The 14,411-nt window shown below is 33.2% G+C and overlaps 1 protein-coding gene across 1 annotated transcript; it reads right to left on the reverse strand.

Annotated features, from left to right (window-relative positions):
- Window positions 1-10,894: 10,894 nt before the first annotated feature.
- LOC141642481 (protein FAR1-RELATED SEQUENCE 1-like) lies at window positions 10,895-12,958 on the reverse strand. The gene is made up of 3 exons (XM_074451308.1): window positions 12,722-12,958; window positions 11,953-12,204; window positions 10,895-11,380 (listed from the first exon to the last, which is right to left on the reverse strand). Exons 1-3 carry the CDS (start codon window positions 12,956-12,958, stop codon window positions 10,895-10,897), a joined length of 975 nt encoding a protein of 324 aa, XP_074307409.1.
- Between the last annotated feature and the right edge of the window lie 1,453 nt (window positions 12,959-14,411).

Raw genomic sequence — 14,411 nt, forward strand, 5'->3', positions numbered from 1 at the left:
GAGAAGAGGGTTTTGCAATGGTGAATTTAAAAGATCAACTAGAACAATTGTAACAAATTAACAACAAATATGTAAAAAGGGGGCTTTTTGGTTTGTGTTTTAAAGACAACAAAATGAAATTCAAATAAGAGTGAACAACAAGTAATCAAGCAATCAAATTTTAAGATGGAAATTTATCAAATTTAAGAAAGACTTAATCCAACTCATTAAAGTGAGGCACTTTAGTTGATAAAACCACTCAATCAATCCTTCTAATTAATATTATCACCTTATTGTGGAGATTATTCTCCTAAATCTCCTTAATAATGGTTAAATGACAAGGAAAATACACTTAATCAAATAACCCAACTTATCAATCCTACCAAGTAGAAATCACATACATTGGTTAAATTAATAAGAAGATAAAAGCACTAGAGATTCAATGAGGGTAATTAGACACAATGAAATCACGATTAATGCTTAATTACAAGTTAATCCTTTACTTAATAGTTAAGCCAAGAAGAAATCACATTCATTAGCATAATAACAAGGTGTTGCAAAGATGAGATTACAAGGAAATCACACTTAATAATCCCAACAACAATAAATTAAGGAACTTAATTAATTAAGTAACAAGGAAATCACACTTAATTACTCAATGTAAACAAGGTTTCCAAAATTCAAACAATAAACACAAAGGATTAAAAATGATAATGAAAATTAAGGAAAGATTAAGGAGTCTTACAACCAAAGATTACACCTTTGAGTCGGATTAAGATGAGGAGATTAGTTCTCCATAGTAGATCTAAACCCAATCAAAAAGATGAATAATTCCCAAAATTACAACTTGATTAATTAAAATGAGCATAAGATGTCTAAAACATAATGGTGTTCAACAATTTATAGTCCTAAGATGCGGAAGATTAATGGGTTTTAAGTTAGAAGCAAACCCGTAATAAAAATTGCGGAAACCCAGATTTTTAGCACATTGCGAGTTTCCTGCTGGACATTATTTTTTCCGAAGGCCATATCTTTCTCGTTACTTGGCCAAATGAGGCGTGTGACCTACCGTTGGAAAGCTAAGAACATAAGATTTTACCTCCACTTGGCTTTGCATCAATACGCGCTCTAGAACTCAAGATATACCCATTTAAAGTCGATCCTTATGCAAACGACGCTTCAAATCTTCAATTGCTTCATCCTTTCACCTCTTCATGTCTTTTTTTTTTTTTTGAGGGGCACTTCTTCATGTCTTAGCTAGTCTTCCTTCTTACTTGTAGGTATTTTGTACCATGGTAGACTTCAAGACATACCTTTGCTTCCGATCTTTGCTCAAAACTCCATTACTAACCTGACATTATGAATATGGTAAATGTGACGTAAATCATGTGAAACCACGTCCTAATGCCGCTTTATTATGCATAAAATAAGCTAAATAGATAGTATAAATATGAGCTTATCAGGGGTTTCAAGCCTATTTGTGGGCATGGACTGGAAATCGTGTACGTATATTGGCAGTTTCAAACATGAACACAGGTTGCCTTGTTGGGCTACAATTTGCTCCTCATTTTCCTCGGTAGTTATTATACATTTAATTTTTTTAAGTTTTTTAAAGTTCATTTTTTGATGTTTAAAGTAGGTGTCGTGAGTTCAGAAACTTTATGGTATAACTTAAATTTTTTAAAATAAAATTCAAAACCTTTATTATAAACTCGAATTCTACACCACAAGTTATAATACATCGATCGGATGGTACAATCTGTTAATTGAAATGTAGGAGGCTATCTGACTTTATGTCTTGATTTAATTTTCTGATTTTGGGTTTTATTTGTTAATATCTTTGTTATTAAGGGTTACTGAAAATTTCAGATTTTAGAATAATTTTTTGTAAACAGTTTAATTAATTACTACTAGAGTAATGCCGGTAGTATTGTGAATTTGTGACCGACAGTTGAGCGAGTTTCTAAATTTCATACCCTTGAGTCCATGACTTTAATGATCAGTCGATCATGGTTTGTCTTTGAACTTTGGGACCAAGCACTACTACAGATACAGGCTATAACAACGGTTAAAAACCGTTGTTATATAAAAAAGCGGATGTTGTTAAAGCGTCCGTTGTTAAAGGTTTTAACAACGGTTGGTTTTCTTAAGAAACCCGTTGTGAAAACTATTAACAACGGTTTAAAGTATAAAAAACCGTTGTGGAAAGGGTGACTAAATTTTGGTGGGAAAGTTATAACAATGGTTATAGTAGAAAAAACCGTTGTTATAACTAAAGACAACAGGTTGTTTTTAAATAACCGTTGTTGTTTATTTTTAAAAAAAAAAATTAAATTATATATTACTAGATGCATGCATTATTACGGCCCGTTATAATTTCGATGCATGCATTATTACTGCCAAATCCCTGCATATGAAAGGACAATATATGGAATGTGAAGGTTTATAGGATTTGAAGCAGATATGATGGCACAACTTCCTAAACATATATTAATTAAAAAATAACTCAAACGACACATTATTTAGTATAAATTCATGATTATCTCAATAACCATTCCATTATCTCACTATCTCCAAACCCTAAACTGCTAAAAGAAACTCCAAACCCTAAATCTTTCAAACAAACTCCAAACTTCATCAACAATGAATGATACCATCCGTAAGACTGTTACTACGACCGAGCACAACAAGAGTTTCATCCGCCGGTTGCTCGACATCGAGGACAGTTTCAGGAGCTACCTTGTGGAAGCTCGATCCGCACTCAAGGACGCCGAAAAAAATGGCTTGACAGAGCAGCAGTTGTTGCATCTATATGACGATATAGCAACTGCTGAACGAAACCTCCAAATAGCAAAGGAGGAGAGGATGGATATCATAGAAGAGAATAAGACTCTCTATGCATATCTAAGAATTGCGTTTTTATCAATGTAATTCGTTTTTTAATTTATGTATATATATATATATATATATATATATATATATATATATATATATATATATATATTAAGTTTATTATGCATTCCTCTCTATCATCTTAGCTTCTTCTTTGTTTTATTTAATTTAATTTGTTTTACAAGCTAATAAACGCAGAAAAACAATAGTGACAAAACTAATTAAGCGAATAATACTTAGAGAAAGAACATAATGAGTTAGGGTACTTTTGGTGAGTTACCCCTCTAAATCTGGACCATTCATCTAACATAAGATATGTGGCTGAGATTTAATCTTACATCTCATATATAAAGTAAATTTTTGACACTTGAACTTCTTTTTCCCACTTTTTTCATTCAGTTTCACTCTCTCTCTATCTTTCTCTCTCTCTCTCTCTCTCTCTCTCATATTTTCGTTATTCAGTTTCACTCTCTCTGCATTCATCGTCAGTTTCGTTCGTCAGTTTCGTTCGTGGTTCTCGTCAATTGAACTTCAGTATATTGTGCTCAATTTGTTCGTCCTTCTACTCCATTTTCGGTTTCTCTCAACAGGTAATCAATGAACTCAATTGAACTTCAGTTATTGTGCTCAATTTCCGCTGATTTTCTACTCGATTTTCGGTTCCTCTTCTTGTTTTCTACTTGATTTTCTTTTGTTTTCTGTGTTTATTCTTCATTTTGTTTAGTATATAGTTTAATTTTGTTTTGTTTTTGTTGTTAAATTAATTTTTTCAATTTTTCCGCATAATTTAGGGTTTCGTAATTCATTTTTTCATTTTTTGTATCTTTTCTTCAGGTTTTTCTTTTTTTTGTCTTGAATTCCTGTACATTCTAATGAACATAATGTGTGTTTGTTTGGAATTATTTGTGTTATTGTAATATATTGATGTTGTTATTGTAATGTATTTGTGCTAGTTATTGTAATTTAGAAAATCATTATTGTAATGAGTATTATTTTAGATATTGATCTTTGGTTAGTGTTTAAAAGTCAGCTTTTAGTCAAGTCCAGTTATTTTGATATGAAAAGTTTTTTATTGTAATATATTGATGTTGTTATTGTAATGTATTGTGGTAGTTATTGTAATATAGTAATTTAGTTATTCTATACGTAGTATTATTTAGTTATCATTTTAGTCAAGTCCAGTTATTGTATTCTTTGTATCTTTGATTATTGTATTATTAAAATTCAGTTATTGTATTAGTTGTTGTCATATTTTTTGTGTTTATTCTGATAATTTTGTATTCTGTTGCTCGATGATACAAACAAATGGGTCCTAAACGTAGCAGGAGCCCGAAGATGGTAATAAAGATGATTTGAAACGCTCAAAAGTAAATTTTCCAAAAAGAAGCTCATGAAGGTTCCCGGAACTTCAAAATTGAACATGTGAGTATATGTGTGTTGCCCCCTTGTTATGAGTTTCTCTTTATTTGATGTGTTACTCTTTCTAATTTTTGCTTGATTTTCCATTTCATTGCTGCAAACATTAAAGTGAGATGTCGTCCTAATGGTTTGGTTAATCTGGTAAAACAACTTGGTCCAAATCGAATGAAAGGTCATCATTGAGATCGGATTTGGTGGTTTGCTTGATTTTAAAGTGACCAGTATACCATTGGGTGTTATACCATTGTTTGTAAAACACTTTAATGCTACTTGCTCATATTTTTAAAGCAAGAGATGTCAAATTTCTTCACAAAAGATGATGTGTGTGATGTTTTTGGATTGCCAAATGGTGGTGATAAGGTTGAGGTTGTTTATACTGGACATAGTGTATTGTCTTCACAAGAAACGTTGAAAGTCGAGTTCCTAAGAAGTTTAACGTAGAAGGGACAAATTATGTTACTATCCCTGCTGTTTATACTGCAATTACTGATTTGGGGGATGATGGGGGAGATGAATTTCGGAGGCTGTTTGTGCTTTATGCTATGTCCATTGTCCTTGCTCCCCCTTCAAATCATGGAATTGACTTTACAATTCTTAAAGCGGTGCAAGATGTTTCACGTATCCACCATTTGGATTGGTGTGGGTATGTGTTTGATAAATTAGTCGCAGGTGTTGAGCAGTGTAGAACTGGGTTCTCTACTTTGCGTGGTTGCATACTTGTTGTTATGGTGGCATACTTCCATCGTTTGTCTTTTAAGGAAAAAACAATGTCTTCTGAGACTCCTCTTATCAAGCACTGGGATGAGAAGTATTTTGTTAGTAGGTGTATTTCAGAGCTCAAGTCTGGTTCGCTAGGTAATGGGGAATATGTCAATGGTGTGTATCCTGCCTCGCAAACGCTTAAGAGAAGCAAAAGTGGCACGTGTGTGTGCGATCGTTGATAAACTCCGAACACGGAAAAAGTATCCGAACTCGCCTGATTGTTTTGATACGATGATGTTATTCGAGCAAAGGCAATGATGTAAGTTCCAATCATTCTTTCAATCATTTTTGTGTAGTTACTGTAAAGGTGTAGTGTAGTTATTTTAAAGTTTTGTAGCAGTTATTTTTCCAATTATTGTAAATTATTGTAAAGACTTAGTACAATTATTGTAAAGACTTAGGACAATTATTGTAAAGACTTAGGACAATTATTGTAAAGACTTAGTATAATTATTGTAAAGACTTATTATAATTATTGTAAAGACTTAGGACAATTATTGTAAAGACTTAGGACAATTATTGTAAAGACTTAGGACAATTATTGTAAAGACTTAGTATAATTATTGTAAAGAGTTATTATAATTATTGTAAAGACTTAGTATAATTATTCATTTTTTTTTCTTTTTCTTAGGTTTCCCAAGCACATCTTTTGATGATGAAGAGGGATGTTGAGATATTTCTCCATTTGTACACGCAACGGAAGGAAGCGACGGGGAAGGAGTGTGGTTCTTCAACAGTTGAAGATTCTTCGACAGCCACTTCAGTTTCTTCGACTCCTGCTTTCATTAGTGACGATGATTCTTTGTTCACTAAATATTTCAATTTTATTTGTGAAAAAGCTGAGGAAATGAAACAGGCGGGAAGTAAACTGCCGTTGTATGAAAGTTTTTGTAAGGAGCATGAAAAGGGGAAGCATGAAAAGGGGGAGCATGAAAAGGGAAAAGATGAAAGGAATGGGGGTTTTGCGTTTGATCCCGAAAAATATAAGGTGGTTTATTCTCGGGAGAAAGGTAAAAATAAGGTCCCTGAGGTAGCGGTTGAGAAACCGAATGAGGAGGTGCCAACTGATGACGGCATTGATAATATTGATGTTGAGAATGAAGCTGTGGACTTGAGTAGTGTGGATGACGTTGTTAACAAAGTTGTCAACGAGGGTGTTGTTGGGGATAGAATCCAAGATAATTCTCGTTATAAGTGCTTACTGCTGCGATTCGGGACGTTATGCCCCGAGCATACGTTTTTTGGGATTTGTGGTATAGGGTGTGATTTAGATTGTGAATCACCCAATCCTGATGCAGTTGTAGTTTCTGTTTTTTTGTGCAAGTACAAGGAGCTTTTTGCTCCTATTTTAATGCGGAGGAAGACTGTACTTGATTACTGTTTTCTGCACGATCATGACCTACGAATTGGGTAAGCATTATATGTTTTTTGTTCCCTCTCTTTTTTTTTCTTTTTTTGCTAATATATCTACTATATAATTTGTTTTCATGTGGCAGGGAGGATTTGGTTGTGTTTTCATTTCATCACATGTTAACTCGAGATGACATTATTTCATTGTCTGCTAAGACTATGATCACATCGAACGTGATTGATTCTTTGGTCATTCTTGCTTAATGACATGCTGGTCAAGGTTGGGAAAGGGTTATCCCCCACAAGAAGTTTTTTTTGTACAAGTCATTCGGTATGTGAAATTTTTTTTATATATTTCTGTTTCAGTAAATTTACAATGGTTATGACAGTTATTCTATTGTAGTTACTTGATTATTGTAAAGTATATTAGCTGTTATTTTATTCAGCTAAAACAGTTTTTCCTATTCTTCAATTTTCCTATTCTTCAATTTTGTTTATTGTTTCTGTGATTATTCTAATACTGTATTTCAGTTATTGTATTATACAAGTTCAATTATTCTGTCTTTTTTACAAGTTACAATAACTGAGTTTTCATAATACAATAACATTGTTATTGTAATACAATAATCGATTATTGTATTACAATAACAATGTTATTGTATTATGAAAACTCAGTTATTGTATTATGAAAGCTGTTTTTGTTGTGATAGTTATTGTAAAGCAGAATAGTAGTTATTGTATTCAGTTAACCAAGTTTTTTCATTGTGATATTTCATTTTCTCTTATCGTGTGGTAATATTTTTCATAGGCTTCTTTGTTTAAGCTTATCAAAGCTGCTGATGATGAGAAAGATTTATACAGAAAGGAAATTTCTAATGTTTGGGACACTGTCATTGAGAACAGCGAAGGTTCTCTTGACATTGGTGCCGATTTGGTAATTTTTCCAATTCTTTCTGTTCTTTCTTTCTTCTGTTGATTATTTTATCGTTGAGAACAAAGAAAGGTTTATGTACGTCTATTTTATCATGCCAGGTTTTTATTCCTGTTCATTTTGGAGATCATTTTTTCTGTGTTGTTGTTAACTTTGTGGGGAAGACTGTGGACTATCTTGACAATCGTGTATATGATGATTTTGAAGATAGTATCTGGGTGTTGGCTACCAACTCTATTGTATGTACCTTATTATAAGTTTTTGTTTTCATCTACTTCTTTTAGTTATTTTTCTTGTTCTTTAGTGATGATTTTTGATTTAAAAATGTAACCAGGTTGAAATATTTGGTAGTTATCTTGTCGAGAAAGGTTTTGAAAGAGGCAGTGAGGTCCGCAATTTCAAATTTGTAAATGTGGCTTTTGGGTGGAAATCGGAAGGGTCCTTAATTTGGATTGTGGTGTTTTTGTCATGATTCATATGATGTTTTATCTTTGGGAAGTTGTTCAAATCGAGTTGCATGACCCATTGAAAAGGATCATATATAGAGTTGAGATAGCCGCCATCTTGGTTTTAGCCAATATCAACAAAATTAGGAAACAATTGTTGGATTTGGTTGATGATTTTACAAAGACAAAGGCACCTTTGTCACTGTTTTGCTTGAGAAGCGTAGGCTAGCCGAGTTGGAAGCGGCAAGGGTCAAGCCGATGCTTTGGAAGCTCTTAGGGTTATGGCAGAGGAACCTGATGATGGTGTAGGTACTCCAGGGCCTAGGAAAAAGAGTATGCCTGGTACACCTATGAGCGCTGGGATGATTAGATCAAAGCCGAGGTAGTAGACCGAACTCGATGGTCTTGGCGCTCAATAAACGCGGGCAAGGCGGATACAAATCTTGTTGTTGTTTCAAAAGTTATGAGGGCTAACAAAGAGATATACACGCGTTATGCCAAGCAAGAAGAAACAAGTTGTTGATTATTGTTTCTTGGATGATTACAATCTTGCAGATGAGTATGTTCATTTTTCTCCAAACTTAATGAGAAACAAGTTTGTGTGATTATTCTAATAATTGTATTCTACAAGTTCAATTATTCTATGTTTTTTTACAATTACAATAATTGAGTTTTCATAAAACAATAACTATGTTAATGTAGTACAATAATCGATTATTGTATTACATTAACATAGTTATTGTTTTATGAAAAACTCGTTTATTGTTCTTTGTAGTTATTTTTTAAATATTGTTTTTAAAATTTACTAAGCTTTTTTTTAACTCCTTTGCAAGGTGAACTTCTTTCTCGGGCAATGCTATCTTGGATAGGTCTGATATTCTTTCTACGGCCCGATGATTACACCGAGTTGCGCGTAATAGCCGCCTCGGTCGGTTGTCTTGAATTTCATGGAGGTTAAGGAGAAAGAAGCGCCAATGATGATGTTCCTTGGGACACAACATATGGTATGATCTGTTTTCATTGTTCGATTCTTCGTAGAATGTTTAATCATTTATCTTCAATTTTATTAACAGTTTTATGGTATTTATAGGAAATCTTTGAAGAGATGCTAGAGCAAGCGGATAGTGATGATGTAATCGAAATGCGAAAAGACAAGGTTGTGCGCCTTGGTCCCATTTTTTAGGTGAAAATGTTGTAAACTCTGAGATCGATGTGGACCTTGTCTTCATCCCGTTGTCTTTAGAGAAGTACTACTTTTGTGTTTGTGTGAACTTTATGAACAAGACGGTTGATGTCTTTGGACCATACGTCGCATAAAGATTGGGAAAAATCCGATTTTTACGACTTGCAAAGATTGCAGACGTTTTTCTAACTCCCGATCATATACAAATGCTATTTTCAAATCGAATTATTGTATTGTTGTAACAAAGTTATTGTATTGTTTTAAACTTGTTATTGTATAGTCGTGCTTTCTAATTCTTTCTTTTTTTTGTACATGCTGTAGGTTAATTGTTTTTCTGTCTTTTTGGAGACAAGGAAAACAGCAAAAGAAGGAGTTGTCATTAACACATTTACATTCGTGAATGTTGATCTTGAATGGAAAGCGACTATCAGGGGTGATAAGGAATCGGGATTTTACACAATGTTTCACATGCTCACATATGAAGGGAAGCACGAGCAAGGATTGTATGCGGTTAACAAGAAATGTGAGAGGATTCCTATATGGCTTGAGATTGTTGCTATTTTGTTGATGTCAGATGTCAACGAGTCAAGAGCATCTCTTTTGGAACAAGTGGGAACTTTCAAAGTGAGTATATCGGAAGTAGAGAAAGAACTTATAAAATTCAGAAGATTAGGGAAGAAAAGGGTTAAAACAACAGCCGTTACTGGTCCTTCTCGGCGAAACACATAAAAGAACAATTGATTGATTATAGATGGATTTAGCAAACAATTCTAGATGGATTTGTTCGATAATCTAATGTTTAGATAGCTGTTATTGATTGTTTGAACAAATTTGATGTAGTTGTCATTGGTTGATCAACAAGTTAGTGTTTTTGTAATGCCTTTAAGTCATTATTGTAATATCTCTAGACAGTTATTCAAATGATCAAATGCAATTATTCTATCAGCCTTCATGTAGATGATTATTGTAAAGCGTTTGCCCAATTATTTTAAAGCATACCTCTGATTATTTTAAAGCTCTCATGTATCTGATTATTGTAAAGCTCTTTCCAAATTATTTTAAAGCATATCCTTGATTATTGTAACAAATTGGCAAGTGCAAAGCATTATCAATCACCAAAGCATTATCAAATTAATATATTTATGGAAAAAAATCGAAACGATTGCGAATAAACTCAAGATCAATTATTATAAAGCATAATTGTGATTATTGTATAGTTTTCACATGATTATTCAGTTATTCAAATGATCAAATGCAATTATTTTAAAGCTTTCACGTAGCTGATTATTGTAAAGCGTTTGCCCAATTATTTTAAAGCATACCTCTGATTATTTTAAAGCTCTCATGTATCTGATTATTGTAAAGCTCTTCCCAAATTATTTTAAAGCATATCCTTGATTATTGTAACAAATTGGCAAGTGCAAAGCATTATCAATCACTGTAAAGCATTATCAAATTAATATATTTATGGAAATATATAAAGCATAATTGTGATTATTGTATAGTTTTCACATGATTATTGTAATAGCGCAAGGTATTATTAAATGAACAAAATCGAAACAATTGCAAAAAAAATCAACATCAATTAATGTAAAGCATAACTTTGATTATTGTAAAAGTCTAACACACTTATTGTAAAGTATACCCCGATTACTTGTAAAAAGTCTAACACAATTATTTTGCAATCTTGCGGTTATTTGTAAAGCATAATATGGATTATTTTAAAACGTAATCTTGATTATTTTAAAGCGTAATGCATTTTTCATTTTTCATTCTTCTTCTTCATCTTCATCCTCCATTTCGTTTTCCTCTTCATCTTCTTCCTCCAAAGCATGCTCAACAAATGGATTTGGACAGTTTCTCTTGTCATGGTGTCCCATTTGTTTGCAGTTATTACATAGCCTCTTCGGTTTGCTCGCCTTCTCAATTGCCTTATCCTTGTTTGATTTCATTCTCATGCCGCTTCCTTTGTTTTTTGCAATCTTGGGTGGAAGAACAAAGAATATTTGATTTTGTTGAACAACCTAAGAGCATTTCCAGTTCTTGATCCTTTGTCAAGCTCTCTTTGGTTGGATTTATTTTCTCTCGGAATTGTAAAAGCATCAAACTTAGCTCCTTGATTTGATTATCAGGCATCGAGTTAAGAACACTTATTGTTGCATAAAACTCTGACCATACCCTTGATAATTCCAATTTTCTCAAATCAGTGAGATCGTAGTCTTGCAATAACTTTCCATCCAGTCCATACAAAGGCTTTCTATATGATTTATTCGTCCATCTAGTTTCGATGTACTGCTCCGGTATGCTTTGCAGTCCTTTTCCTGACATAATCCATATAATGTGTTTACAAAGGATTCCTTTCCTCTCAAACATCTTGCACGTACATGTTGTTTCCTTTGATTCGTTATTGTGAGCAACCTGCATGCACAGTGTAGTTATTTTAAAAGGCAATCATAGTTATTATATAGTTCAACATGAATTATTTTATGCAGACTAGCAATTAACACCAAGGTAGAAGTCCTTCAATTTTTTTATGTTTAATATAATGTTACAAAGTAGTTTTCACATGATTATTAATTTATTCAAATGATCAAATGCAATTATTTTAAAGCTTTTTATGTAGCTGATTATTGTAAAGCGTTTGCCCAATTATTGTAAAGCATACCTCTGATTATTTTAAAGCTCTCATGTATCTGATTATTGTAAAGCTCTTCCCCAATTATTTTAAAGCATATCCTTGATTATTGTAACAAATTGGCAAGTGTAAAGCATTATCAATTACTGTAAAGCATTATCAAATTAATATATTTATGGAAAAAAATCAGAACAATTGCAAATAAACTCTACATCAATTATTGTAAAGCATAATTGTGATTATTGTATAGTTTTCACATGATTATTGTAATGGTAAAAGACGGTTATTGTATTCTTTTATCACAGTTATTGTATGTTAAAGTAAAAAGACAGTTATGTTTATAAAATTGAATAACCTGAAATACTCTATGCTTCCTGTAGGCATCTTCAACATTTATAATGTGCATGTTTCCTTGCTCAGAAAATCCAACAACGGCACACGAACAGGGAGCCATTTGCACTTGCTCTTGGAACTCATAGAAAACAGCATGTGTGTAGATTTTAGAGGCATGTTTTTCAATCATTGTCTTAGAAGAAACCTGTGGCAATGTGCTGTCACTTGCAGCATCAAGTAATCTGTGATTATAGCGTTGTTGTTCCATTGCACTCTGAAAACGCAACCAAAATTCTACAAGTGTGCCGTCTATGCTCTCAAATCTTTTGAAATAACTGTTTTGACTCTCTGATCTTTGTGTAGTCTTCAAAAGGCAGCCTAAAGGCAAATTCCTAAAGTAAGCGGTATCCATTTGTGCCTTTTGCCATACATGTATGTCAACCAAGTATTATCATTCAACTCAAAGTCATTAATCACTTGAGTCCATTTTTCTTCAAACTCAATGGGTTCCAAGTCAGTATCCCAAACAACTCCGCATATCCGCTCAACAAAGTCAGTCTCCTTACAAATCTGTGACTCAACTTTATCGGTAAGTTTTTTCATTATATGCCACATGCGGTAGCGATGTCTTGCTTGCTTGAATACGAACGCACCCCGAGTTTAATTGCGGATCTTGATCGGTAAGAATGCACCGAGGTTCCTTGTTGCCCATACAATCAAGGAACTTCTTAAGCACCCAAATGAATGACCCATCGTTCTCATGATCGACAAGTGCGCAAGAAAAAAGTCACCGATTTTTTGTGGTTGTCAACACCAGTGAATGGGGTGAAGGCCATGCGGTACTTGTTAGTACCGTAAGTAGGATCAAAGGTGATGGTGTCCCCAAACAAGGAATAATTCATTCTTGCTTGTGCATCTGCCCAAAAGAGTTTAGCCAAACAATTATCCTCATCAACTTGGTAAGCATAGTAAAAGCCATCTTGCGATTGAGAAAGCGCCTTTAAATAATCGAGAATCATGTCGATCATTCTCACCTATATAACATTTAATATTTCTTTTGAAGTTCTTGAAATCTGTGAGAGATGCACCAATGTTTGCATACCCATTTGATTGTTCGGCCAGAATTCTAAAAGTCTTGGTAGCCCCGATGTTGAGTTTACAATTGTTAACAATTGTCTGCTTCATGTAAAGGTTAAGTGTTCTTACGTTTTTCCAGGAATTCCCGTTCTTTGAGTGAGCAGAGCCTGTGATTATGACCTTCATAAAACGTATCAATAGCATACCCTATTAGCTCCTTAAGGTCATTGAATACAAAGACAAAACCGTATTTTTTGCCTTGCAACCAAATCTTGTTATTTTTGTTTTCTTTGGCTCTGACGACCTTTTCCTCTTTTTTTCTCTTCGTGTTTTCAAATTCAACAACAGGTTTGAGTTTTTTGCGATCCTCTTTGAATCCATGTCTCATTTGCTGAGACCATTGATTTTTTGTCTATCAAACCATCACGGAATCTTGTTTGTGTGTACTTCCTTGGTATGAAACCACAAGCCACAAAGATATAAATTGTAAAACTCTATTGCCTCCTCCAGCTTTACAAACATTAACCCCAGAGCAGGTTTGAAACCATTTTCTACCATCCTATTCCACTCCTCACCGCCACCGGAGTATATCTCAATCCCAGATTATGGATAGTATTTTCTCCTGTTTCGACGCAACAGAGGTGTAGAAAAAGTTGTTGCATTGGTAGTATTAATTTCAATGCCTGGAAACATTAAAACAAGAGAACTGTTATGGTATTATTAATTTCAATATCTTAGATTCTATACAAAACAAAACAATACAACTTCTCAAGCAGCAGCTTATTTTAACGTTATATTTCAGTTTATTGTATTATACAAATACAATTATTCTATCGTAGAGGGAGTGTTTTAATGAAATTGGTAGCCTAGTCCACTACAATACACACACAGTTATTTTAATGTAGTATTAAAGTTATTTCATTATTAAAGAGTAGTTATTGTAAGGATTTTTTGGTCAGATCCTATAAAGTAGTATTTATTATGAAAAAAACAATCTACATACAGAATTATTTTAACGTTATAATGCGCTTATTGTATTATACAAATGCAATTATTCTATCGTAGAGGGAGGGTTTTAGTGAAATTGGTAGCCTAGTCCACCACAACGCACACACAATTATTTTAATGTAGTATTAAAGTTATTTCATTATTAAAGAATAGTTATTGTAAGGATTTTTTTGTCGATCCTATAAAATAGTATTTATTATGAAAAACACAATCAGTAACAAATGAATTATTTCAACGTTATAATGCAGTTATTGTATTATACAAATGCAATTATTCTATCAGAGGGGGGAAGGGTTTTAGTGAAATTGGTAGCCTAGTCCACCACAATGCACACACAGTTATTTTAATGTAATATCAAAGTTATTTCATTATTAAAGAGTAGTTATTGTAAGGATT

This window comes from Silene latifolia, chromosome 1 (assembly GCF_048544455.1).
Source record: "Silene latifolia isolate original U9 population chromosome 1, ASM4854445v1, whole genome shotgun sequence".
Taxonomy (NCBI): Eukaryota; Viridiplantae; Streptophyta; class Magnoliopsida; order Caryophyllales; family Caryophyllaceae; genus Silene; species Silene latifolia.